The following is a 26,237-nucleotide window of genomic DNA, read 5'->3' as shown; positions in this document are numbered from 1 at the left end:
ATCCCTAGGGTGAATAAGAAGTCTGTGGGTCACAGAGCTTTCTCTTATCGTGCCCCTGTTCTGTGGAATGATCTCCCTGCATCAATAAAACAGTCAGATTCTGTGGAGACTTTCAAATCCAGACTTAAGACCCATCTGTTTTCCCAGTCTTATCGCTAGTGTATTTGTTTTTATGTGTGTGTGTTTTTTTTTTTAATTCTTTTTACTCTTTTATGTTTTTACTCTTTTATTGTGCCTTTTGATTTTTTAATTCATTTTGTTCTGTTTTCAAATTTTGTTGTGTGAAGCACCTTGAGGCCACCCTGTTGTGAATTGGAACTATACAAATTAATGAACTTGATTTTGATTTATTTTGAAATTTGAATGTTCGCTGTTTGGTACTTTTCGCTGTTTGGTACTTTTCGCTGTTTGGTACTACTTCGCCGTTTGGTATTCTTTTTGGGATAATAAATTTCCTCTTGCTCTTATTTTTCTTGGGGAGGTTATACTGACATGAGGCTACTGCAGGATTTGAAGCCGGGATCTGTTACTGTCAGGATCACAGATCCTGACAGTAACTTAGCTTTAAACCAGATTTTTGTAGTCATGCTTACGGTTGGTTTTCATCCAGGTGGAAATGTGACATTTTGTCGTCTTCACAAAAATTTTACTTTAGTTTGACGGCGTGGGTGTAAGAGTTTGTTCCACCATTAAAAACAAAAAGTCTGATCCCAATTAACAGGTGTCACAGCAACAGCAAAGGTTCTACTGGTACATTTATTAGGTGTTAGTCTGCATGTCTGACATATTGTATGATACTCCCGGTGCAGTGCGGTGCCCCCTGCTGTTGGTTCTGTTGTTTGACCTCCTGTCTGTCTGTACAGCTGAGAGTTACTCCAACCCTCTGGCTCCTGATGGCCACGAAGTGGACGACCACAGAGCCGCCGCTCAGTGAGTATTACCGAAAACACTCAATCCTGTTTCTTTCTATAGTGCCAAATCACAGCATAAGTGAGCCCCCCCCCCAGCGTTTTTTGAGGGAGAAACTAACAGTAACAGAGAGCATAAAACAAACACAAATTAATGAAACAGAGTAAAACACCAAGACACGAACAATGTGCCACCAAGGCATGCTGTTTGTGTTTGTTCTGCTGATCAGCTTTTTGCTGATGTCACATTTGTCGTTGCAGGTCGAAGCTGACCAATGACGACTTCCGGAAGTTGCTGATGACACCGCGGGCCACGCCCTCCTCTGCCCCGCCCTCCAAATCCAGACACCATGAGTCAGTCCCATGATCACAAAGTAAAGTTTGTCGAAGATCCTAATAATGATGATAACGGTATTAAACATGTTTATTTTCCCAGAATGCCAAGGGACTACAATGAGGACGAGGATCCTGCAGCGAGGAGGAGGAAGAAAAAAAGGTCGCAATCAATTCTTTTATTTTTTATTTTTCAACAACATGGAATAAAACACAAAGGATTATTCAGATTGCTGTATTGTCTGGTGCAAATTGTATACTGAAAATAATCGAGATTCGCAACCAGGAATTTTCGTTACAGTGCAATCCAGAAACACAACATTACACTGCCTTTTTGTTTTAAATAAGCAAGAGGTGGAAACTTTCTGTTGGGGCTCAGTTACATTAAATAAAACCTCTTAAATCATTCTGAAGTCAGTTTTAAGTAGAAATGAGGCAGTAGTCAGTGAATCGCTACTGACACTCCAAAATGACATAGGTGCAGCAGCATGTCAGACTCAGACATGCTGCTGTGGCACTCTGATCGTTTCATCCGTCTTTTATGATGAAATAATGCTGAATTTATGTGGAAATGATTGTTGTAGAAAAGCTTCAGATATCTGTGGCTGAGACAGATGATGACTGGGGGCAGTTTGAAGCAGAAACGAGGTGATAGTCAGTGATCTGTTGCTAATGACGCATGCGCAGTGAAGATGGGGGACTGATTTTTAGGGGGGACCGTTCAGTCAGCGACACCGGTTTTAATGCTGCAATCGACCCACAATGCAAAGATAATAGTAACACACAGTGACTTGGAAAAGTAACTTTAGTATGATTACTGATTTCAAAAGATTAGCACATTAGATTACTCAACTCAGCCACATGGGGTGTGCAGCTAGTACATTCTGAGTGCCGGTCCCAAGCCCGGATAAATGAGGAGGGTTGCGTCAGGAAGGGCATCTGGCGTAAAACAAGCCAACCCAACTATGAAGACTAAGAATTGAATTTCCATACTGGATCGGTCGCAGCCCGGGTTAACAACGTCCGCCACCGGTGCTGTTACCCAACAGGGTGCCAGTGGAAATTGGGCTACTGCAGGGCGAAGACGACGAAGAAGAGGAGGAGAATGTTTCCACAAACAGCGGGGGGAGAAGAAAACGAGAAGGGTGGAAATGAGAGTGGGGACTTTGAATGTTGGTAGTATGACTGGTAAAGGGAGAGAGCTGGCTGATATGATGGAGAGGAGAAAGGTAGACATACTGTGTGTGCAAGAGACCAAGTGGAAGGGAAGTAAGAGCAGGAGCATCGGCGGTGGGTACAAGTTGTTGTACCATGGTGAGGATGAGTGTGCCCAAGCATGAAAGAGTGGTGATAGGAGCGGACTTCAATGGGCATGTTGGTGAAGGGAACAGAGGTGATGAGGAAGTAATGGGTCGACGGTAGTTGATTTTGCAAAAAGGATGGAAATGGCTGTGGTGAATACCTACTTTCAGAAAAGGGAGGAGCACAGGGTAACATATAAGAGTGGAGGAAGGTGCACATAGGTGGACTACATTCTTTATAGGAGATGCAAGCTAAAATAAATCCGAGACTGTAAGGTGGTGGCAGGAGAGAGTGTCGTTAGACAGCATAGGATGGTTGTTTGTAGGATGACTTAAGAGGTAAAGAAGAAGAAGAGAGTGAGAGCTCAACAAAGGATCAGATGGTGGAAGCTGAAGGAGGAAGACTGTTGTGTGAAATTTAGCCAGCAGGTGAGAGAAGCACTGGTTGGAGGGGAAGCAATTTTGGACAACTGGAAAAGTACTGCAGATGTGATGAGGGAGACAGCTAGAACAGTACTGGGTATGACATCTGGACAGTGGAAGGAAGACAAGGAGACTTGTTGGTGAAATGAAGAGGTCCAGGAAAGCATAAGGAGAAAGAGGTTGGCGAAAAAGTTTTGGGATAGTCGGAGAGATGAAGAAAGTAGACAGGAGTACAAGGAGATGCGGTGTAAGGCGAAAAGAGAAGTGGCAAAAGCGAAGGAAAAGGCATATTGCAAGCTGTACAAGAAGTTGAATAGTAAGGAAGGAGAAAAGGACTTGTACTGATTGGCCAGACAAGGGACAGAGCTGGAAAGGATGTGCAGCACGTTAGGGAGGTAAAAGATGCACATGGTAATGTGCTGACAAGTGAGGAGTGTGTGCTGAGAAGGTGGAGGGATTATTTTGAAGAGCTGATGAATAAAGAAAATGAGCGAGAGAAAAGGCTGGATGATGTGGTGAGAGTAAATCAGGAAGTACAAGAGATTAGTAAGGAAGAAGTGAGGGCTGCTATGAAGAGGATGAAGAGTGGAAAGGCAGTTGGTCCAGATGACATTCCAGTGGAGGCATGGAAATGTCTAGCAGACATGGCAGTAGACTTTCTAACCAGATTGTTTAATAAAATCTTGGAAAGTGAAAGGATGCCCGCGGAGTGAAGACGAAGTGTGCTGGTTCCTATTTTCAAGAACAAGGGTGATGTACAGAGCTACAGTAACTACAGAGGCATGAAGTTGATCAGCCACAGCATGAAGTTATGGGAAAGAGTATTAGAAGCTAGGCTTAGAAAACAGGTGAAGATCTGTGAGCAGCAGTATGGTTTCATGCCAAGAAAGAGCACTACAGAGAAGTACAGAGAAGGCCAGAAAGAGGTTGTGTGTTTGTGGACTTAGCTTATGATAGCGTGCCAAGAGAAGAGCTGTGGTATTGTATGAGGAAGTCTGGAGTGGCAGAGAAGTATGTTAGAGTAGTGCAAGACATGTCCAAGGATAGTGTGACAGTGGTGAGATGCACAGTCGGAATGACAGACTCATTCAAGGTGGAGGTAGGATTACACCAAGGATCAGCTCTGAGTCCTTTCTCGTTTGCAGTGGTGATGGACAGGTTGACGGATGAGATCAGACAGGAGTCCGCATGGACTATGATGTTTGCAGATGACATTGTGATCTGTAGCATCCAGGGGGCATCTGGAAAGATGCCCGAGCCACCTCAGCTGGCTTCTTTCGACATGGAGGAGCAGCGGCTCGACTCCGAGCTCCTCTCGAGTGGCCACCCTGCAGAGGAAACTCATCTCAGCCGCTTGTTCTCGGCCGCTCGATCTTGTTTTTCGGTCTTGAGCCAAATCTCATGACCATAGGTGAGGGTCGGAACGTAGATCGGTAAATGGAGAGCTTTGCCCCCCCCTGCTCAACTCTCTCTTCACCACGATGGTCCGATACAGCGACTGCATCACTGCAGATGAGATGCTGCACTGATCTGTCTGTCGATCTCATGCTCCATCCGTCCCTCTCTCGTGAACAAGACCCCGAGATACTTAAACTACTCCACTTGAGGCAAGGACACTCCACCAACCTAAAGAGAGCAAAGCACCTTTTTCCGATCGAGAACCATGGCCTCGGATTTGGAGGTGCTGATTTTCATCCCGGACGCTTCACACTCGGTTGCAAACCGCACCAGTGCACGCTGAAGGTCCTGATTTGACGACGCCAACAGAACCACATCATCCGCAAACAGCAGAGACGAAATTCTGTGGTTGCCAAACCTGACCCCCTCTCCACCCTGACTGCGCCGAGAAATTCTGTCCATAAACTTAATGAACAGAACCGGTGACAAAGGGCAGACCTGGCGGAGGCCAACGTGCACTGGAAACAGGCTTGACTTTCTACCGGCTATGTAAACCAAGCTCCTGCTGCGGTCGTACAGGGACTTAACAGTCCTTAAAAAAGGACCCTGGACCCCGTACTCCAGGAGCACCCCCACAGGGCACCTCGAGGGACACAGTCGAACGCCTTCTCCATATCCACAAAACACATGTGGACAGGTTGGGCGAACTCCCATGAACCGTCAAGCTCCCGATGGAGGGTGTCGAGCTGGTCCAGTGTGCCGTGACCTGGACGAAAACCACACTGCTCCTCCTGAATCCGAGGTTCGACTATCGGTCGAATTCTCCTCTCCAGTGCTCTGGAATAGATCTTACCGTGGAGGCTGGAGGCTGAGGAGTGTGATCGCCCTGTAGTTGGAACACACCCTCCGGTCCCCCTTCTTAAACAGAGGGACCACCACCCCGGTCTGCCAATCCAGAGGCACTGTCCCCGACCGCCACACAATGTTGCTGAGACGTGTCAACCAAGACAGTCCCACAACATCCAGAGACTTAAGGTACTCCGAACGGATTTCATCCACCCCAGGAGCCTTGCCACCGAGGAGATTTCTGACCACCTCTGTGACTTCGGCCTGGATAATGGATGATTCCCCAGTCTCTGCTTCCTCTTTGGAAGACGTGATGATGGGATTAAGGAGATCCTCGACGTATTCCTTCCACCACCGGACAACATCCCCAGTCATGGTCAACAGCTCCCCACCTGCAATGTCGACAGTGTTGGTGGAGAGCTGCTTCCGCCTCCGGAGGCGTTGGACGGTTTGCCAGAATTTCTTTAAACCCGACCGATAGTCCTCCTCCATGGCCTCCCCAAACTCCTCCCAGACCCGAGTGTTTGCCTTTGTGACCACACAGGCTGCAGCACGCTTGGCCTGCCGGTACCTGTTAGCTGCCTCCGGAGTCCCACCTGCCAACAAAGACAAGTAGGACTCCTTCTTCAGCTTGACGGCATCCCTTACTTCCTGCGTCCACCACCGGGTTCGGGGATTGCTGCCACGACAGGCACCAGAGACCCTGCGACCACAGCTATGAGCGGCCGCATCGACAATGGAGGTGGAGAACATGGTCCACTTGGACTCCATGTCTCCAACCTTCCCCGGGATCTGGGAGAAGCTCTCTCCCGGAGGTGGGAGTTGAACACCTCGCTGACAGAGGGTTCCGCCAGTCGTTCCCAGCAGACCCTCACGATACGTTTGGGCCTGCCAGGTCTGACCGGCTTCCTCCCCTCCCAGTGGATCCAACTCACCACCAGGTGGTGATTGGTTGACAGCTCAGCCCCTCTTTTCACCCGAGTGTCCGAGACAAGTGGCCAAAGGTCAGATGATACTGCTACAAAGTCGATCATCGACCTTCTGGTCAGGGTGTCCTGGTGCCACGTGCACTTATGGACACCCTTGTGCTCGAACATGGTGTTTGTGATGGACAAACTGTGGCTGGCACAGAAGTCCAATAACTGAACACCACTCAGGTTCACATCGTGGAGGCCGTACTTCCTGATCACCCCCCTCCAGGTCTCACTGTTGCCGCCCACGTGGGCGTTGAAGTCCCCCAGGAGAACAATGGAGAACAATGGAGTCCCCAGTTGGAGCACTATCTAGTACCCCTCCCAGGGAATCCAAGAAGGTCGGGTACTCTGCACTGCTGCTCGGCCCATAGGCCGAGACAACAGTGAGAGACCTGTCCCCGACCCGAAGGCATAGGGACGCGACCCTCTCGTTCACCGGGGTGAACTCCAGCACATGGCGATTGAGCTGGGGAGCAATTAGCAATGCTACCTGTGCCCACCGCCTCTCCCCGTGGGCAACACCAGAAAATTGGAGCGCCCAGCTCCTCTCCAGGAGTTGGGTACCAGAACCCAAGCTGTGCATGGAGGTGAGCCCGACTATCTCTAGTCCCTACCTCTCAACCTCCCTCACAAGCTTAGGCTCCCCCCCAGCTAGGTGACATTCCACGTCCTGACAGCCAGAGGCTGTGAGCGCAGACCGGGCCGCCGGGCCACCAGCCCTCGACCACCGCCCAGTCCTCTCATTTCTCTCACTTCATTTCTCTTTATTTATTCAGAATAGTCAGCTGACATTTTATTGACTGCTGATATGCACTTTAACCATCATTAATTCTAATCTAACAGGAAGATGTAAGCAGACTGACCTTGCAGAGAAGCGCAGTCCTGAGAACATTTTCACATGTCGAGCGCTGACCTCTGACCTGTGGCGTCTTGTGTACTGTGACCTGAGCAGTGTCTCCTCACCACCTTCTGTTGTGTCACGACTTTGGTTCCACAGTAGGCGTTTCATGTAAACCATCATGTGCTTTCTCACATCCATCTCTGCTGCAGTCAGACCCTTGGTTCTTCGTGTGCGCGTTCAAGCTGCTCTGAGATCATACAGCTGGGTGTTTGTGATAGTACCATGGAAGACCCATCTGAGGATCATCATGTGGTTCTGCTGGGTATAGTTGGGATAAATGGACCGATGTCGGGGTGTTGAGGGGTTCGCACTGCAGGGATTAAAGAGACTGCACTGAGCCACGACGCTCAACTGACAAACGATTGACGGAAAACCACCACCGGGAACTACAGTCACAGGAGTGGTTTAGTTACAGCAAACATAGTTCCCATCATTGGAGGCAGATTGATCAGTCAGTCTATGTGCATCCCAGGGACCCGCTCAAGGTTCCGAGCAGTTCCAGGGCTGCTCGTGTCCAACACAAAACTGTTTTCAGATGCGTTTCATAGTTTAAATCACAAACTTGTCTTACCTCATAATTGCAGAAAAATGTTGCGTTTACTGCTAACGTGCAAAAAGATGAAAATCCCTGATGTCAAACGTAGAACAGAAACGTCCTTGAGGGACTTTGTCTTCAGTGATGTGTCCCAACAACCTCACCGGGTATTTTAGAACTCTGAATACAAAATTTAGCAGGAAGATCCTACCACTGTTGTACCGTCTCGCAGAAACGCAAATATCACCAAAATGTTCCTGGTCCATTGGACTGCATGTCCAGGAATTCACGATGACTGTGCCAGCAGGAGTAGATGAAACTAACAACACAGCGGAAAGCTCACCATCCAGCCTGTGCGAGTAACTCAAACCCACTGAGTGGACTTCAGGAGTGGTGCTGCCAGTTTTTGGAAGTTAATAAAGAAAAAGTGACTAAACAGTGCACTTTTTGTTTTTTCCTGAACGGTTCCAGTTACTATGCCAAGCTCCGGCAGCAGGAGATGGAGCGAGAGAGAGAGCTGGCTGAGAAATACCGCGATCGAGCCAGGGAGAGACGCGACGGTGTGAACAAAGACTATGAGGAGACGGAGCTGATCAGCACCACCGCCAACTACCGAGCTGTTGGACCCACTGCTGAGGCGTGAGTACTGCCAGGATCCAGGTTCACTTTGAGCAAATAACTTTCAAATGTAGGTGTAGCAGAAGTAGACTGACTGACTGTGCAGGTCTTGGGGTCCAGATCTGTAAGCGGTTCTTTCTGATTGTGTTTCCGTGTGTTTTCAGCGATAAATCGGCTGCAGAAAAACGTCGTCAGCTGATCCAGGAATCCAAGTTTCTGGGTGGTGACATGGAGCACACTCACTTGGTGAAGGGTCTGGACTTCGCCCTGCTGCAGAAGGTGATGATGATGATGATGATGATGATGTTGAAGGTGTGGCTGGTTGTGTGTTGGGTTTAAAGTCTGTCTGTTACAGGTGAGAGCTGAAATCACCAGCAAAGAAAAAGAAGAAGAAGACTTGATGGAGAAAGTCCAGAAAGAGGCCAAGTATGTGTCATTACCCTGAAGTCCAAGTCCCTGACTCTGAGACTGAGAACCGGTCTGCTTGGTACAACTGTTCAGCTCAAACGTGTTCTCAGCAGAAGATCAGTCAGTTTAGACCTTTAAAATGTGTTAGATACCAGGGGTGGACTGATGATCAGCACCGATATTCAGCATTTTCCCAATTTATACCTGCTGATATTCCAGTTTATTTTTGCAGTGCTGGATGGAGAGACTCAGTGGTCACCAAGTTCCACCTTCAACAGGACATTTTTAAAAAAGAGAGTCTCCAGTCAGTGACTTTAGTGTTCCGTGAGGCCAGAGTGCTGTGTAATGGCACAGCCGAAAGCAGCGTCTCTCCCACTGCAGGACTCTGTGTTTCAGTTCAGAGTCGCAGAAAGAAACAAACGTCATCCGAATCCTTCATTAAATAATCCAGAGCGCCTCCTGTAATACTGTAGCTGCTGTCACATTCAGAAAGTAGCGCCTTATTTTACAGATCAAAGTTCCTGTCACATCTTGACGATTTAGCCTGTGTATGCCGGCTGTATTAAAAACTCTGGCGCACTCTGTCATGCGTCTAATAAATTAATGCAGCTGTCACACCTTGACGATTAACCGCAATTTTCATTGCGTACAGAATGCTGATGAGTGGACTGGCTGTGGGAAACGCTGCCGTGAATGAATGGAGTGCTGTGACTCTTGAAACTTTTAACGCTCCAAGCGGCTGCTTCCTGATCAGTGGACCTGATCAGACCATCACAGACCTGAATAATGAAACGCTGTGATGATTTAAACATTTAAAGCGTCAGTCGATTGCGATCAGGTGTGATCTGAAGGAAGTGCTGTGTGATCTGTTGGTGTTGTGATCACCGACAGCGCTTTAAATATTTAAACAGCGCATTAATCAGATACGATCACCCTGATCAATCGATCAGGTCGTCTGATGATCACACCACAGCAACGGCACTTTAAAAGTTTAAATCATCACAGCGCTTCTGTGTGATCAGAGCGTGACACCGGCATCCTCTGAGAAACGCACCTGGAGCAGAAAAAGAACCACAGAAGGACTTGCTTTAAAACGCTGCGTTTCCAGCCATAAATTAAAGTATTTTCAGAGATCATTTTTCCAAAATCAGGAGCTCATGTCCAAAATCAGAATTCATGTCCATCTGTGATGGTGAATTGGACTGAAACGAACAGGTCAGATTTACTCCGTGTGTGAATAAAACGGCCGTTCTGCATGAGGACGCAGCTTTCAGCCAATCAGTGGCCAGTATTAATGGACATACTTAGACTTAAGAGTAAATTACAAGAAACGTGTGCCAACAATCACATAACTTAAGGCCTGGACAAACGGCATAAGACGATTCGTGAACGAAGGGGAAAAAAAGTAAAAAAGTCACAAATCATTGAGAAAAGGTGGACGAACGAGATTAATCACCGAATAGCCTGCGAATCAAGAGCGCAAAAGAGATGAAAATGGAGCAAAACAAAACCGAAGCTAACATTGATCTCGACACTTTAAACGAAACGCACCTGGAGCCACAGCTGGAGTAGTGTGTGTCTGCATCTCTGAGTTCCAGGACTCAGATCTGGGATGGAGCTCATAATGCCTGAGTCCTGGAGAAACTGCAAACTGAAAGTGAAACTGTCTGCCGCAGTCATGCCAACCAGCAGCACGGCATGACCGCGGCAGTGTCGCCACATCACACGCAGCGGCAGAAGCAGCTGGTTGAACAAAGTCAAGCTAAATGCTAACATTACAAAAACTAAGCAAACGGTAAAAAACCATCAAGAATGACAGCAAAACGAAATACGGCAGCATTCGTTCAAATTTTGACGAAGCGCCAGCTGCAGGAATGAAGCTACACGAAGGTTAAACGATGCCAACAAAAGTCCAGATTTCTTGTTTTGTTTGGGCTTCGCTGCCCTTCGTTAAGTGCCGTGTGACCGGGCCTTTACCTACAACTTATGTCCAACATGTGCCGGACGTATGAGTCACACGGTGAAATTTTCAGCATGCCCAAAATGTTTTGAGGAGCTTAGCTTATTAGGACGTATATCAGTGAGCTTTACATGTTTCAACGTGCTCTTAACTTGTAAAAAAACTTACCCTTAATTTATTGGACTTAGGCCAGTGTTTTTTTTAATACGGTTGGCATACACTGGCTAAATCGACAAGGTGTGACAGGACCTTAAAGGCTTCGTGTTTCCAAAAGTTCCAGGAGGAGAAAAGAAGAGAGTTGGTGATCCTCTCTAAAGCCCCTTTCACACCGGGCCCACTTCAAGTTGCGTCATGCGGCGCGATGACAACGCCACGTGCAAGCAACTCAGTGCCGAGACGATGTATCTCAACACCAGAACAGCGTGAGGGACGCAAAGGACGAAATGAATCGGACACAAAAAATTAAATGTTTAATTTTTTTTGCATCCTGTACTTGATGCAGAAATTAAGTGGTTTCAGCGCAAGTCAGAGCAACATGACAGTACTCAACGTGACTGGAAGCCACACCCTCACAATACAACGTTACCCGACGCCAATTTGATTCCTGCTGTGTTCTATTGTTCCCGAAGTATAAATCACACAGGATTGTTTTTATACCATGTACACAATGCAGTAAAACTTCACGTTAATGTTGTACTCTGTAATCGTGATTGTCACTGAGTTTTTAAAATGGCTATCGCGAAGCGTTCCTTTTTTTGTTTGCGACATTGTGTAAGTTTTATAAGTCCGTGGACACTGATCTGTGTGTTACAGATACAAATCAGTGTCTTCTGATTTGAGGAAGTGTGCTGAGAAAAATGACACTCTCAAACCGTGGCTGTTGTGACAGTTGTCATAAAGCGGGACTGGTTGGTTGCTACGGTGATGCTGTGTGGCTGCTCCAAGCTAAACGTAGCATGTGACCATCGCATACTTTAAGAGCCATCAAGTTTTTAAAAGAATTTTGCAGCATGTCTGTGTCACGGAGTGACTTCTGAGAGAGGGAAGATGGCGAGAAACATGGTTTGAAAAAGTTTAATTAGGACATGAATCCGTGGAATTGGCGCTGGGTTGAATTTAAACTTCGTCATCATGAACACAGATAAAAGAAACTGGAAAAGCTCACTGCATCTTTTGCCTTCAAGAAACACGGTAAGAATTTTTTTTCTCCCTGGAAAATAAACATTGTACTGTTCAAACAGGATTTCAGACACGATTAGGTGAGTTTTTTTTAATTCATGTATACTTTGTCATTGTGAAAAAAGACACTGTGGCTTTGAGTGGATTTACAGGAATTCACACAAGAATATGTGACTTTTTTACTATAAGGTACATTATTGATGTTTTACTATGATTTCAAAATATTCTACAAATTGTAGCTGTGGTTTTTTAAATGCTTTAACAGTCTTTTCAGTCTTCATGAATTTCATGTTGTTTAATTGTTCTGAGTTAATGCGTAATTTGGTTTACAATTAAAAGGAAAGTCATTCCAGGGCCAACTTCCACATCATATTCTCTTATTTCAACATGATCATTGATGGTTTAAATGAATGGTTGAATACAGGATCATTTAAATATGCACTTATTCTGGGATTTTTTTTCTTCCAGGAGATGCTGAAACTGTGTCATTAGATAATTTCAATTTATTCATTTTATATAGCACCAAATCACAACAGAGTCACCTCAAGGCACTTCACACAAAACAATTCAGAAAACAAAATGAATTAAAAGATTAATAAAGCACAGTAAAAAAGTACAAAGCATAGTAACATTCTATACCAGTATGCTAGCCATATGAAAGGGAAAATAAGTGCGTCTTAAGTCTGAACTTGAAAGTCTCTACAGAATCTGACTGTTTTATTGATGCAGGGAGATCATTCCACAGAACAGCCAGGTAGGGAGGTGCCAGTCCGTGAACAATATTATAGACAAGTAGCAGAACCTTAAAATCTCATCTTACTGGGACAGGAAGCCAGTGAAGAGACGCCAAAATGGGTGTAATGTGGTTGAACTTTGCGCTTCCTGTCAAAAGTCTGGCAGCAGCATTTTGAACCAATTGGAGAGCCCTAATGCTGGACTGTGGTAAACCAGAAAATAGAACATTACAGTAGCCCAATCTAGAAGAGATAAACACATAGATCAGGGTCTCAGCATCAGCCATAGACAGTATGGGACGAATCTCCACTATATTTTGCAGGTGGAAGAAAGCAGTCCTCTTAATATCTCTAATGTGGAGGTCAAAGGACAATGTAGGATCAAAAATTTACCCCAAGGTTCGTCACTTTGTCAGTGTGATGTATGACACACGAGCCTAGGCTAAGCGTTATCTGGTCAAATTGATGCTGATGTCTCACTGGACCAAGAACCATCATTTCAGTCTTATCAGAGTTTAAAAGTTGAAGTTTCTAGACCTCCAGCTTTTCACTGATGCAAGATAATCTTCTAAAGATTTTATGTGAATGAGATTACCAGCAGTTATCGGCATGTATAACTGAGTATCATCAGCATAGTAGTGAAAGGTAACCCCAAAACGCCGCAATATGTGCCCAAGGGGTGCTATATAAAGGGAGAAAAGCAGGGGGCCTAAGACGGACTCCTGTGGAACCCCAAATTTCATGTCACTAAGGTTAGAGGTAGTGTTACTGTACAAAACACAGAGAACAACTGGACAGGTATGACATCAACCATGCAAGGGCACTCCCAGTAATCCCAAAATGATTCTCCAGCCTGTCAAGTAGAATATAATGATCCACTGTATCAAATGCAGCACTGAGATCTAACAGCACCAGAACCGTAGTGTGTCTGAATCCATTGTAAGCAGAAGATCATTCACCACTTTAGTGAGAGCCGTCTCTGTGGAATGATATTTTCTAAAAGCAGACTGCAGTGGCTCAAAGAGATTATTCTCAGTAAGATGGTCCACGAGCTGCCGTGAAACCACTTCTTCCAGAATTTTAGAGCCTGATGATAGATTTGATATTGGCTGATAGTTTTTCAATACACTAGGGTCAAGATTAGGTTTCTTAAGTAATGGTTTAATCACTGCAGATTTGAAACATTTAGGAACAGATCCAGAAGTTAAAGAAAGATTAATAATTTCCAGCACAAGTCGGCCCAAGAGTGGTATTTTCTAAAAACAGACAGATACAAAATTAATTTGGTTTTTGGGGCCCTGCAGGCCTTACACCCAGCTCCTTGGGGGCTGTGCCCCCAGACCCCCTGCAGATTTTTCTTTGGATTTCACAATTTGCATTTCACAACGCTGGAAGGTCAAACGAGATGTTCAGGTGTCCAGGTTCCATGGTGTTGTGGGCTGTGTAACGAGCTGCACCAGCACACCCTCCCAGATGGATCTGTTCATACATGTGCTTGATCTCTGAAATGCAGAGTTCCAGTTTTTGTTATTTAAAATGCATCAAACTGAACTTTGACTTTCTGTCCATCAGGAAAGACTTGGAGCCAGAGGAGAAGATTGAGTTCAAGACTCGCCTGGGTGAGTCTGTACATTCGTAAAGGACTGATCCTGCTGTTAAAAATCCATCTGTCTAATCAACCTTGTTCCTTACTGAACTTTTGGAGAACGTGCACAGAGGAGGATGCAGGAGAAGTCCTAAGTTCTGCCCGGACTCGGGTCCTGGTTGGACTCAGCAGCTGTGACATTAAATTTGTTTTTAATGCGAAAAAAATGTATTGACATTGTTTTGTCTTCTGCTGCAGGTCGGAACATCTACCGGGTGGTGTTCAGGGCCGGGCTGGCGGAGCGGAACGAGCTCTTCCTGCCCGGGAGGATGGCGTACGTGGTGGATCTGGATGATGAGTTCACTGACACCGACATCCCAACAACACTGATCCGCAGCAAGGCGGACTGTCCCAGCATGGAGGTACTGAGACAAAGTCCGGCCTCTTCACACCTCCACACACCCATCCAGCACCCAGGTACTGAGTTACCATGGAAACAGCTGAGTGTGACATGGAGTCTTTCAACACCTCTGGATCAGTCCAGCTGTTCAGCGTGAACCAGTACTGGACGTGGGGGGGCACGTCAGCCCGTCTGGTGTGTCACAGCACTGACGGGCTGCGTTCAGATCCCTGACTGACTAAAGTGATGGATGGACTTTGTGAGGAGTTTCTGAATGAATATCAAATCAAATCAAATCAATTTTATTTATATAGCGCCAAATCACAACAAACAGTTGCCCCAAGGCGCTTTATATTGTAAGGCAAGGCCATACAATAATTACAGAAAAACCCCAACGGTCAAAACGACCCCCTGTGAGCAAGCACTTGGCAACAGTGGGAAGGAAAAGGAAAAAAGTCAGACAAAGATAGTTTGATCCCTAACAGCCTGAAGGTCCTCGTTAGCCATGGAGCTGTATATGAGAACTAGAGAGCGCAGTCCCAACGCTGCACACTAAACGAAAACGTCCCTTCACGGACAGCGACATGACGTCTCCTAACCGGCAAAATATTGATGAAGTACCCAGATGTTAATGTATTTTCAATGGAGATTCGCGACTGAACACACTCAGAAAAATGCTCGCAAAATACGTGTTAAAATGCCATTTTGACCTGGATATCGAGCCAGTAAAATTAAATGACATTAAATTATGTCAGGAAAGTATTAAACTTACTCTGACACACACACATTCCCAAATATTAGTGTTGAAAGTTACATGGATCTGCACTGTTCAAGCTGCTGAGCTGAGGCGTCCTGCTGCAGCTGCAGCTGCTGTGTTCAATGCAGCGCGGCTCCTAAAACCATTATGATAAATTTATATATATATATTATATTTTTACACAGTTATCCTTTATTGACCAAGTTTGATTCATGAAGTCAGTGGTGTGTGTACACATCTCTATGTGTGGGTGTGACTGTGAGTGGCACAGCGCGGGTCATTATAATCTCATTATTTTAAGGTGCAAATAAATAAATAAAAAAAATCTTGTCTTGTTGAACAATTTTAATCACTAACGACAAGTATTTTAACTAGACATTGGTCTAACAGTGGAAAATATCAACTAGACATAAGTGAAGAGTTAATGGTCCGTGTCATCGGGCGACACAGGTACGGCAGGAGACATACAGCTGTTTATCATCCAAATATCACGGAGAAAGTGACAAGAAGAACCAAAACCACTTACTTATGGAAGGAAATATTGTCTCCCTTGTTCTTCCGTTTGTGGCTTTGCCAACATGTGCAGCTTTCCGGCATATTCCACCTGTTTCTTGAACTTCTATGCACGCAAATCACTAACTTGCCCGGAATTAAAATGGCGATCACACCTCCTTGTCGACACACGGCTCAGCGCTACTACGCTCTCTAGTTTTTATATACAGCTCCATGTCGTTAGCTGTGAGCGCCCTCCTGTGGACACAGCTCTACGCCTCTGTTTTTGAAGGCATGTGCCACATCTGTGCCCGCTTCTTTAGTTTGGAGGGAAAAGCAGCGTGTTTGTGGATTTAAGTAGAAGGTAAATCTGCTTCTAGTTGATCATCCTACTTGTGCTGGATCTTGAGTGACAGACTCAGGATCCAGCACAGGGCTCACCAGGGTCCCAGACTCACTTTTTTCACGAGGACCACTGCAGCCCAGTCCTAACCATTTTGGGGTGCAGACCTTAAATCCACCTGCAGCTCTTCCTCTTTGAGCTGTTAATTTAGTCCCTCGGCTGGTCCTGACAGAAAAGATGTTTTCTCACCCTTTTTTCCAATCTGGGTGCTTCTGTCCCCAACTTGTCCGTTTTTTTTTTTTTTTTTTTTTTTCTTTTTACTTCCTCCTGAAGTAGTAAATAAATACATGCATGTTATTTGTGAATTTTCTTTAAATGTAACTTTAGTTATCAATATCATTAAAACATAAAAGTAAAAATTATAAACCGTTAAACCTGCCCTTCCAGTCAAGGCCACGCCATGTTATTTATTTATTGAGTTATTTGCTTCCGAGATTGAGGCGAATGAAAAGTGTTTGCACCTGAAGCAGGAAAAATAAAACTGTAAAACTGCGCCGTCTGACGGTTTCTCTGTGTCTCAGGCTCAAACCACTTTGACCACCAATGACATCGTCATCTCCAAGCTGACGCAGATCCTGTCCTACCTCAGGCAGGGAACGCGCCACAAGAAGATCAAGAAGAAGGACAAAGGTGAGGTCATTTTCTTCTTCGCACACCTTCTCTTAAGTGACGCTTGAAGGCGTTAAATTCATGCCAAAATCCTGACGCAGCTGCTCGTCCTCACGTGGCGCCTCATGATGATGATGAGTTTAATTTGTGTTTTTAGGAAAATTAGATGACAAAAGAGCCCCTGAGGCGGATCTCAGGTCAGTACACGCTCCAACTCCTCCCACCACTCAGCCAGCCCTGCCCCCAACCTGTATGAGCCAGTTAAACTCAACCTGTCTCACTATCCAGCATCTTTGATGACATCGGAGATTACATCCCGTCCAACAACCCCTCCTCCAAACCATCCAAGGACAAAGAGCGACACCGAGACCGTGAGAGGGACCGAGAGCGAGACAGAGAGCGGGAGGACGACGCCAAGAGGAGACACACGTACTTTGAGAAACCACGCGGAGACGAAGTCCAGGTCTGGGGGACTGGGACGACGAAAGTCTCTATGTGACGCTGAGTTGTGGAGTTTAAAACTTGAGTTCAGGTGACACCTGTGTCTTTTTTTTTTTTTTTTTACAGGCTGTGGAGGTGGATGCGGGTGAGTCACAGTTACTGCCTGTAGGCGGCTCAGTGGCGCCCCCACGGCTCAGCTCAGCGCCGCACTCAGTCCTGTCCGGGGTTTCATGTTGGGTTTTTGTTTTTAGGACTTTAAAAACCTGACTGGAAACACTGGATGTGGTTCCACTTTGACCAGTGTTTCCTGGCAGTTTTTTTTTTTTTTTTTTTTGACCCTCACATCATCCATTTATGTTCTCCACTCATATTGCAATAGCCAATCACAGATTAGCCTTTCTGTCCATCATTTACCTGTATTTTGGCATGCTTGGCGCCAGAAAGTTATGTTGGATCCAAAAGGATCCAAAGGCTATGACCAAAAGATATATTGGATCGGTTCCCACTGACCAATAGCGTTAGAGCTTACTGACAACAGCTAGCCAATCAGAGCGCAGCATACGAAGGTCAGGAACTAGCTGACAGACACTGGTTGGAAAAAAATGGCAACAGACATTTCAACAACAGCAGAAAATCGTCTGCCAGCGAGGTTTGCTGAGTTCACAGAGCAGGAACTGGTGGAAATATTGAACTCCAAGGATGCCAAAAACACTAAGAAGGTAGACAAGCACGCTAATGACATTTTAGAAGCATTCATATGCTGTTCACAACAAAATAAATTTATCTAATTTACTTGACTCTTTGTTGTTTGCTTAATTTGGGAGGGGGGTGGAGAACATAATTGATGGATGGCAAGTCATCCAACATAGAGAAATACTGGATTCAGAAAAGTTATATTGGACTTGGCTACGCCTCGTCCAATATAACTTTTCTTAATCCAATATTTCTTTATGTTGGATGACTTGCCATCCATTATTTCTATACTATATTAAAGTTTTTCATTATTTCATCAACATTTCATTATTGTGGCAAAAAATTAAACATTTGGGTCTGGATCAGTGTGCCTCTGTGCTTTGATGTTTCCTGATCTGTCTTGCAGGTCCGGGTTCGGTACGAGATCAGATAAAGATGATCAATGAGAAGTTTGCAGGCTCCGCTGGCAGCCAGTGGCAGAACCAGGAGTCATATCCTTCAGCTGCCTCCCTCCCTCCTCTGCAGCGTGGCTCCTGGCCTTTTATGTCACTATCGATGTTTTATGTTGTTTTTGGGTTGTCATTTTTATTTAGTTTCATGTTTCTTTTGTTCTTTTATCCTGTTTTGTTGTTTTTGTGTCCAGTCATTTTGTTTTTTATTTTGTTTTCATGTATTTGTCATTTTATGTTGTTTTAATGATGTTTTTATGACATTTTAGGTTTTTATTTTGTGTCGTTTCATGTTTTCTATGTCATTTTGTCGTGTTTTTGTGTTGTTTTACAGCGCATCTGGAAAGTATTCACAGCGCTTCGCTTTTTCCACATTTTATGTTAGTCTTACTTAAAAGGTTTTGAATAATCAGGTCCCATCTTATCTTAGGGACCTCTTAGTACCATATCACCCCAATAGAGCGCTTCGCTCTCAGACTGCAGGCTTACTCGTAGTTCCTAGGGTTTGTAAGAGTAGAATCGGAGGCAGAGCCTTCAGCTTTCAGGCTCCTCTCCTGTGGAACCAGCTCCCAATTCGGATCAGGGAGACAGACACCCTCTCTACTTTTAAGATTAAGCTTAAAACTTTCCTTTTTGCTAAAGCTTATAGTTAGGGCTGGATCAGGTGACCCTGAACCATCCCTTAGTTATGCTGCTATAGACTTAGACTGCGGGGGGGTTCCCATGATGCACCCAGTGTTTCTTTTTATTCACCTCTTTTTGCTCTGTATGCACCACTCTGCATTTAATCATTAGTGATTGATCTCTGCTCCCCTCCACAACATGTCTTTTTCCTGATTCTCTCCCTCAGCCCCAACCAGTCCCAGCAGAAGACTGCCCCTCCCTGAGCCTGGTTCTGCTGGAGGTTTCTTCCTGTTAAAAGGGAGTTTTTCCTTCCCACTGTCGCCAAGTGCTTACTCATAGGGGGTTGTTTTGACTGTTGGGGTTTTTCTGTAATTATTGTATGGCTTTTGCCTTACAATATAAAGCGCCTTGGGCAACTGTTAGTTGTGATTTGGCGCTATATAAATAAAATTGATTTGATTTTGATTTGATTCCAAAACTGAGTAAATTTGTTTTTGCCTCAAAATTGTACTCACAACACCCCATAATGACAACATGAAAAACCTATTTTGATTTTTTTTTTTTTTTTTTTTTCAAAATTTATTAAAAATAAAAAAAACAAAGAAATCACATGTCCATAAGTATTCACAGCCTTTGCTCAGTATTTTGTTGATGCACCTTTTGGCAGCAATTACAGCCTCAAGTCTTCTTGAATACGTATGATGCCACAAGCTTGGTGCACCTATCTTTGGACAGTGTGGTCCATTCGTCTTTGCAGCACCTCTCAAGCTCCATCAGGTTGGATGGGGAGCATCAGTGCACAGACATTTTTAGATCTCTCCAGAGATGTTCAATGCTAAATGGACTGCATTTATAGAGCACTTTTCCATCTGCATCAGACGATCAAAGCGCTTTACAATAATGCCTTACATTCACCAAGATGTGAGGCTGCTGTCATACAAGGTACTCACTACACATCAGGAGCAACTAGGGGATTAAGGACCTTGCCCAAGGGCCCTTAGTGATTTTCTGGTCAGGCTGGGATTTAAACTGAGCATCCTCAGGTCTCAAGCACAACACTTAACCACAAGACCATCACCTCCCCATGTTGATGTTCAGCCGGATTCAGGTCTGGGCTCTGGCTGGGCCACTCGAGGACATTCACAGAGTTGTCCTGAAGACACTCCTTTGATATCTTGGATGTGTGTTTAGGGTCATTTCCTGCTGAAAGATGAACCGTCGCCCCAGTCTGAGGTCAAGAGTGCTCTGGAGCAGGTTTTCATCCAGGATGTCTCTGTACTTTGCTGCATTCATCTTTCTTTCAATCCTGACTAGTCTCCCAGTTCCTGCTGCTGAAAAACATGCCCACAGCATGATGCTGCCACCACCAGGCTTCACTGTAGGGATGGTGCCTGGTTTCCTCCAAACATGACGCCAAAGAGTTCAATCTGTGTCTCATCAGACCAGAGAATGTTGTTTCTCCTGGTCTGAGAGTCCATCAGGTATCTTTTGTCAAACTGCAGGTGGGCTGCCGTCCGTGTGCCTTTTACTAAGGAGTGGCTTCTGTCTGGGCACTCTACCATACAGGCCTGATTGGTGGATTGCAGCAGAGATGGTTGTCCTTCTGGAAGGTTCTCCTCTCTCCACAGAGGAATGCTGGAGCTCTGACAGAGTGACCATCAGGTTCTTGGTCACCTCCCTGACTAAGGTTCTTCTCCCCCGATCGCTCAGTTTAGACGTGCGGCCAGCTCTAGGAAGAGTCCTGGTGGATCTGAACTTCTTCCATTTACAGATGATGGATCTCACTGTGCTCATTGTGACCTTCAAAGCAGCAGAAATGTTCTCCAGATTTGTGCCTCCAGACAATCCTGTCTGAGGTATACAGACAATTCCTTTGATTTCATGCTTGGTTTGTGCTCTGACTGTCAACTGTGGGACCTTATATGTAGACAGGTGTGTGTCTTTCAACTGAATGTAACCCAGGTGGACTCCAATTAAGCTGTAGAAACATCTCAAGGATGATCAGTGGAAACAGGAGGCACCTGAGCTTCATGGCAAAGACTGTGAATACTTATGGATATGTGATTTCTTAGTTTTTTATTTTAATTGTGAAATCTCATAAAACCTTTGTCACATTGTCATTATGGGGTATTGTGTGTAGACGTTTGAAGAAAAATTAATTTCATCCATTTTGGAAGAAGGCTGTAACAAAAAAAAATGAGTAAAAAGTGAAGCGCTGTGAATACTTTCCGGATACACTGTATGTTGTGTTAATGTCATGTTGTCATTTTATGTCAGCTGGTACCCTTCAACCCCAAATCAGAAAATGTTGGCACAGGATTAAAAAAAAAAAAACCTTGCATGAAGCCAAACATTCATGTTTTTTTTCTGGTCAGTTTCATTTGTTCATATTCATCTATTTCTTTAACATATTCCAAAATGAAGTCATTTCAAGAAGGGGATTGTAATGATTTGGTCCAGAAGCAGGGTCTGGGACAGGTTGAACCTGGGTGGACAATCTGCAGTGTGCAATGATAGAAATGATGTTCCTCAAAGGAAGACTGAAAGAGATTTGAACATTTGTTCCTCCACAGTGCTGAATGTCAGTAAATGAATCTGGAGGGGTTTAAGAGTGTGAAGGGTTCCAGCTGAACATCTGTGAGCCCTGAACCTTCAGACAGCGACAAAACCAGTCATCCATCAATATTTCAAATAGAGCATCTCTGATTTGGGGTTGTAGGTCAAAGGTCAGGTTTGTTGGATGTACTGTAATAATAAGTGTTTGCCCTCTGATGACTGCAGTAATGTTCTTTAATGATGAAGCACAGCCAGTCAGAGGAGAGACGGCAGCAAGGAGCAGCTGGGAGACTTCTTTGGTGGATCCAACTCTTACGCCGAGTGCTACCCTGCTACGTAAGACACAGAGAAACACAGGTGCACAGAGGCCAACAGATGAAGAGAGAAACAGGTTGACAGAGACACAGAAACAGAGGGACAGAAGTAGACACAGAAAGACACCGACACAGAGACACAGACATTATCAGTTTTTGATTTAATGCAATGTGAAGTTGTGCGATATGAAGCCACTCCTACTTGTTGACAGACCCACTCAGGGCCGCCCACTGTAGTCAGAATGTTGATGGTTGGAATTTATCCTTGTTTGTTTGATCGTGTGTGTGTGTGTGTATGTTTTGTTGTCAGTATTTGCACATGGTGTCTCGTTTTGACAGTCAGACACTGAGAACTTTGACCTTTGCTGCTGTCTGCAGGTTGGACGATCTGGCTGTGGACAGTGACGAGGAGGTTGACTACAGTAAGATGGACCAGGTACTTTCCCAGCATGCACCGTAGCCTTCATCCACTTGTGTGAAAACGCAGTGCCACTGTGTGCGCATTTGTGTCTGTGTGTTCTGTCCTCACTCTGTGTGGGCGTATGTGTTCTGTCCTCACTCTTCCCAAGTCTTTTTGAAAATATTGTCCTTATGATGCAGCCGACATGTCAAATAGTCCAAAGAAACAAAGCCAAAGATCATCTTCTGCCATTGAGTCAAAGACGGAGTCTGGTCTGAGATCCAGTTAACCAAAATACATTTCCTAGCACAAAAGGACAACATTTTATACAATTTCCTGTTATACTTCCCCTGTACAACAGGGTCAACCACACCAAATAGTAAATATTTAGGGTTATTGTTCAAATCAACAGATAAAATTTTATTTAGTTCTTAGCCAGTTGTTTTCCAGAATTGTTTCACTTTTGAACAGGTTCAAAAGCAATGTGTGAGGGTACCAGTTTCAGTCTTGCACTTTAAACAAATTGGGGAGGAACTAGAATTGAATTTATTGCGCTGGAAGGGGGAAATACGGGCTCTGTGAAAAATTAAAAACTGAGTAGCTTTAACCCTATTACAGACAGAAGTGTTTGTGTCTAAGTGGACAAGGAAGAATGTGTCATCGGTAATCGAACAGTTAAGCTCAATATCCCAAAGTCCCTTCAGGCAAGATGTGTCTGCGGTAGTGTCATTGTAATTTGCATTGCAATGAGATTTGAGTGCAACTCTAAAAGGTGCTTTTCCGAGGTGCGAGTAATTGTTAGCCAAATAAAAGCTAATTAAATTTAACATATAAATTATTCAAAGTATATGTACAACTAAATAAAATAAAATGTGGACAAAAGTAAAATGTAAAACGAGAATTATATACAACTGTGGAATCATATTGCACATGGTTTACGGATATTGTACAAGAAACTTGAAAGGTGTGGATTAGAGTGATTTGTTATTGTTCAGTGCAGTGATCACTCTGGGGAGAAACCTGTCCCTGAGTCTGTTTGTCCTAGTTTTGATTGACCTATACCGTCGGCCGGAGGGTAGTTGGTCAAACAGGTGGTTGCTGGGGTGGGATGTGTCTTTGCTGATGCTTGCTGCTCTGCTGAGGTAGCGAGAGCTGGCAATGTTCTCCAGGCTGGGCAGGGAGCAGCCAGTGATCCACTGGGTGGTGTTGATCACCCTCTGCAGCGCTCTCCTGTCTGCTGCTGAGCACCCCCCGTACCACACTGTGATGCAGTACGTCAGGATGCTCTCGATGGTGGCTCTGTAGAACAACACCAGCAGCTTCTCCTCCAGATTGTTCCTCCTGAGCACCCTCAGGAAGTGGAGTCGCTGCTGGACTTTCTTCACCACCACTGTGGTGTTGGCAGTCCAGGAGAGGCTGTCAGAGAGCTGCACTCCCAGGAACCTGATGGAGTTGACCCTTTCCACTCTGTGTGTGTGTGTGTGTGTGTGTGTGTGTGTGTGTGTGTGTGTGTGTGTGTGTGTGTGTGTGTGTGTGTGTGTGTGTGTGTGTGTGTGTGTGTGTGTGTGTGTGTTCTGTCCACATTCTGTGTGTGCGTGCGTGTGTGTTCTGTCCACATTCTCTGTGTGTGTGTGTGTGTGTTCTGTCCTCACTGTTTGTCTGTGTGTGTGTTTTTGTCCGTCTCAGGGGAATAAGAAGGGTCCTCTGGGTCGGTGGGACTTTGACACTCAGGAGGAGTACTCAGACTACATGAACAACAAGGAGGCGTTACCAAAGTAAGTCGACTCTCATTGTTTGAGCGTCGTCTGCATGTGCCCTCAGTGCCGTCTGACAGGTACCTCTTTGCTGCAGGGCCGCCTTCCAGTACGGTATCAAGATGTCTGAGGGCAGGAAGACGCGCCGCTTCAAGGAGACCAACGAGAAGGCGGAGCTTGACCGGCAGTGGAAGAAGATCAGCGCGGTGAGACGCAGCGACATCACAGCTTCTTCAGGCTGAGGTTGGCGTGCGCTGACGTCCTGTCTGTTTGTCTTTCAGATCATCGAGAAGAGGAAGAAGCTGGAGGCCGATGGGTGAGAATCCAACCAGCGACTGCATGTTTTATTTCAACAGTCTGGATTTAGAAAAGAAGATAAACCTGTTTGTTTGTTTTTTCCTTTTTTTTTAGCGTCGACGTGAAGAGGCCAAAATACTGAAGCTTCAGTCTTTCTCTGCTCATCTCCTTTTGTCCTTCCTCTTTTTCTTCCTTGTCCACTTAGACACAAACAGTTGAGAGTCATCAGTTAATTTTTATTTTCTGTGAAAGTCTGAATTTTTTGGGGGGGGGGGGGTTAGGGTTAGGGTTAGGTGTCAAAGGTGAGACATGGTTCCCAAATGACATGTTTCATTGATCAGTCTATTTACTTGTAACCTGTCAGTAAAACATTGATCAATAATGATTTTATTAGTGATCAATAAAAGCTCTTCTGCTTTTCTTGCTTGTCCTTTAAAACGTTTCTAATCATTCATGTTGAACAAAATGTTTTTCAGAATGTTGACACAATATTTTCTTTTCCTTTGTTACTTCCTGTCTTCGGGTCTGATTTACGAAGGTCCCTGATAACCAGCGTTAACTTTCGTGGGTTTTCTAAATGTTTGCATGTTGAGTTGGTGGTTGCTGCGTAAAGGACAGCGGGTGTCACGTGCGTTGCACAGCAGGATGAGGATTTTAAGTGCGTGTGTGAAGGCAAACACACATCTGAACTGAAAATGGAATTTGTTGGACATTCAAATAGTTTGTCTGCGTTTTCACGAGGTGCAACATGTGGAGCACAAGCCCGGGTTCAGCACTGCTGCTGTTCACCCCCCCCCCCCTTTTTTTTTTTTTTTGTAATTAGCCTCAGTGTACATTTGTTGTGTCTGATACTGTGTCGAGCTGCAATGAGTAAAAACCTGCAGAAACAGATAAAACTTTGATCTGAGTCTGTGAGCACCAGGCAGATCTCAGGTCACCGTTTAGTTAGTTGTGTCTGTATTTTGTCTTTACATTTAGTCATTTCAACCTTGACCTCTATGGAAACTGCCTGTTTTTTTTTTTCCCCTGAGGGTGACCACTGAAAACGATGTTTTTTTTTTCTTATTCACAGCAGATTTTATGTCTTTAGTCACCTGCAGGTTTTTTGTAAAAATAACCCTCCTGTTGGATGAGATAATTACGTCTTAACAAAATGTCACATAGGGGATGTGATTCTTCCACATAAATCCAGAAATCCGGCTTTTCCGACCTGAAAATGAGGTGCTGGTGAATCATGCAAATCCATTTTTGGGCTGGGGGCGGGGGGAGTGCGTGTCATATGTGCACGCTGGGTCGGTGTTGGTAAACATAGTGGCCACTCACCGCTCATTTCTGTGCCTCTGATTCATGTCTTCATGTCACTCCGTCAGTCGTCCATTCATTTGTCATGATGTAAGCAGAGCTCCACCAACGAGCCTGCAGTCACCGCGAAAGATCATCGGATGGGTTCTAAGAGTTTTGGACATGTGCGGAGAACTAGTTCTTTCTTTGCTGAAGTTGACAACGGGACAGAATAAATGTAAAGAGACACATGATGGAGTTCCTGTTTTCGTTTTGACAAGTGTAATAAATTCTGTCGTCTGCTCCAAACACGACCTGGTAAATTAGACACAAGAATGACTCCAAGAGTCTGCAAGACAGAAAAAGAAGTATCCCATGAACAGCTTCAGTTGAGAAGCTGGACGGGAACAGGGATAACTCAGGTCAGCAAAGCCAGTATCGTTTTTCCTTTTTATGTGCAGGTCTACTTAAACTTAATCAAATCATCCTTTGATTGTTTTTGGTGCGGTGCAGTTAACATTAATGTTAAGTGATTCTAAGCCAGCAAAGTAACGTTATGTGTGTGTGTGTGTGTGTGTGTGTGTGTGTGTGTGTGTGTGTGTGTGTGTATGTATGTGTGTGTATATATGTGTGTGTGTGTATGTATGTGTGTGTATATGTGTGT

At 44.9% G+C, this 26,237-nt stretch overlaps 1 protein-coding gene across 1 annotated transcript in view; it reads left to right on the top strand.

Annotated features, from left to right (window-relative positions):
• The window catches only part of ik (IK cytokine), a 54,262-nt gene extending 29,763 nt beyond the window's left edge, over window positions 1-24,499 (top strand). The window contains exons 2-20 of the mRNA XM_034177560.1: window positions 864-930; window positions 1,170-1,262; window positions 1,345-1,404; window positions 8,091-8,258; window positions 8,402-8,516; window positions 8,593-8,663; window positions 14,091-14,137; window positions 14,362-14,525; window positions 16,677-16,785; window positions 16,922-16,961; window positions 17,053-17,227; window positions 17,332-17,350; window positions 18,305-18,389; window positions 21,777-21,863; window positions 22,220-22,277; window positions 23,928-24,016; window positions 24,093-24,201; window positions 24,277-24,311; window positions 24,407-24,499. Coding sequence (XP_034033451.1) covers window positions 864-930; window positions 1,170-1,262; window positions 1,345-1,404; window positions 8,091-8,258; window positions 8,402-8,516; window positions 8,593-8,663; window positions 14,091-14,137; window positions 14,362-14,525; window positions 16,677-16,785; window positions 16,922-16,961; window positions 17,053-17,227; window positions 17,332-17,350; window positions 18,305-18,389; window positions 21,777-21,863; window positions 22,220-22,277; window positions 23,928-24,016; window positions 24,093-24,201; window positions 24,277-24,311; window positions 24,407-24,434 — 1,619 coding nt within the window. The 3' untranslated portion in view covers window positions 24,435-24,499. The remainder of the gene's footprint in view (window positions 1-863; window positions 931-1,169; window positions 1,263-1,344; window positions 1,405-8,090; window positions 8,259-8,401; window positions 8,517-8,592; window positions 8,664-14,090; window positions 14,138-14,361; window positions 14,526-16,676; window positions 16,786-16,921; window positions 16,962-17,052; window positions 17,228-17,331; window positions 17,351-18,304; window positions 18,390-21,776; window positions 21,864-22,219; window positions 22,278-23,927; window positions 24,017-24,092; window positions 24,202-24,276; window positions 24,312-24,406) is intronic.
• Window positions 24,500-26,237: the final 1,738 nt, after the last annotated feature.

This window comes from Thalassophryne amazonica, chromosome 9 (assembly GCF_902500255.1).
Source record: "Thalassophryne amazonica chromosome 9, fThaAma1.1, whole genome shotgun sequence".
Lineage (NCBI taxonomy): Eukaryota > Metazoa > Chordata > Actinopteri > Batrachoidiformes > Batrachoididae > Thalassophryne > Thalassophryne amazonica.
Note: the sequence above shows the minus strand (reverse complement) of the source record. Positions and strands in the feature narration are given on the sequence as shown.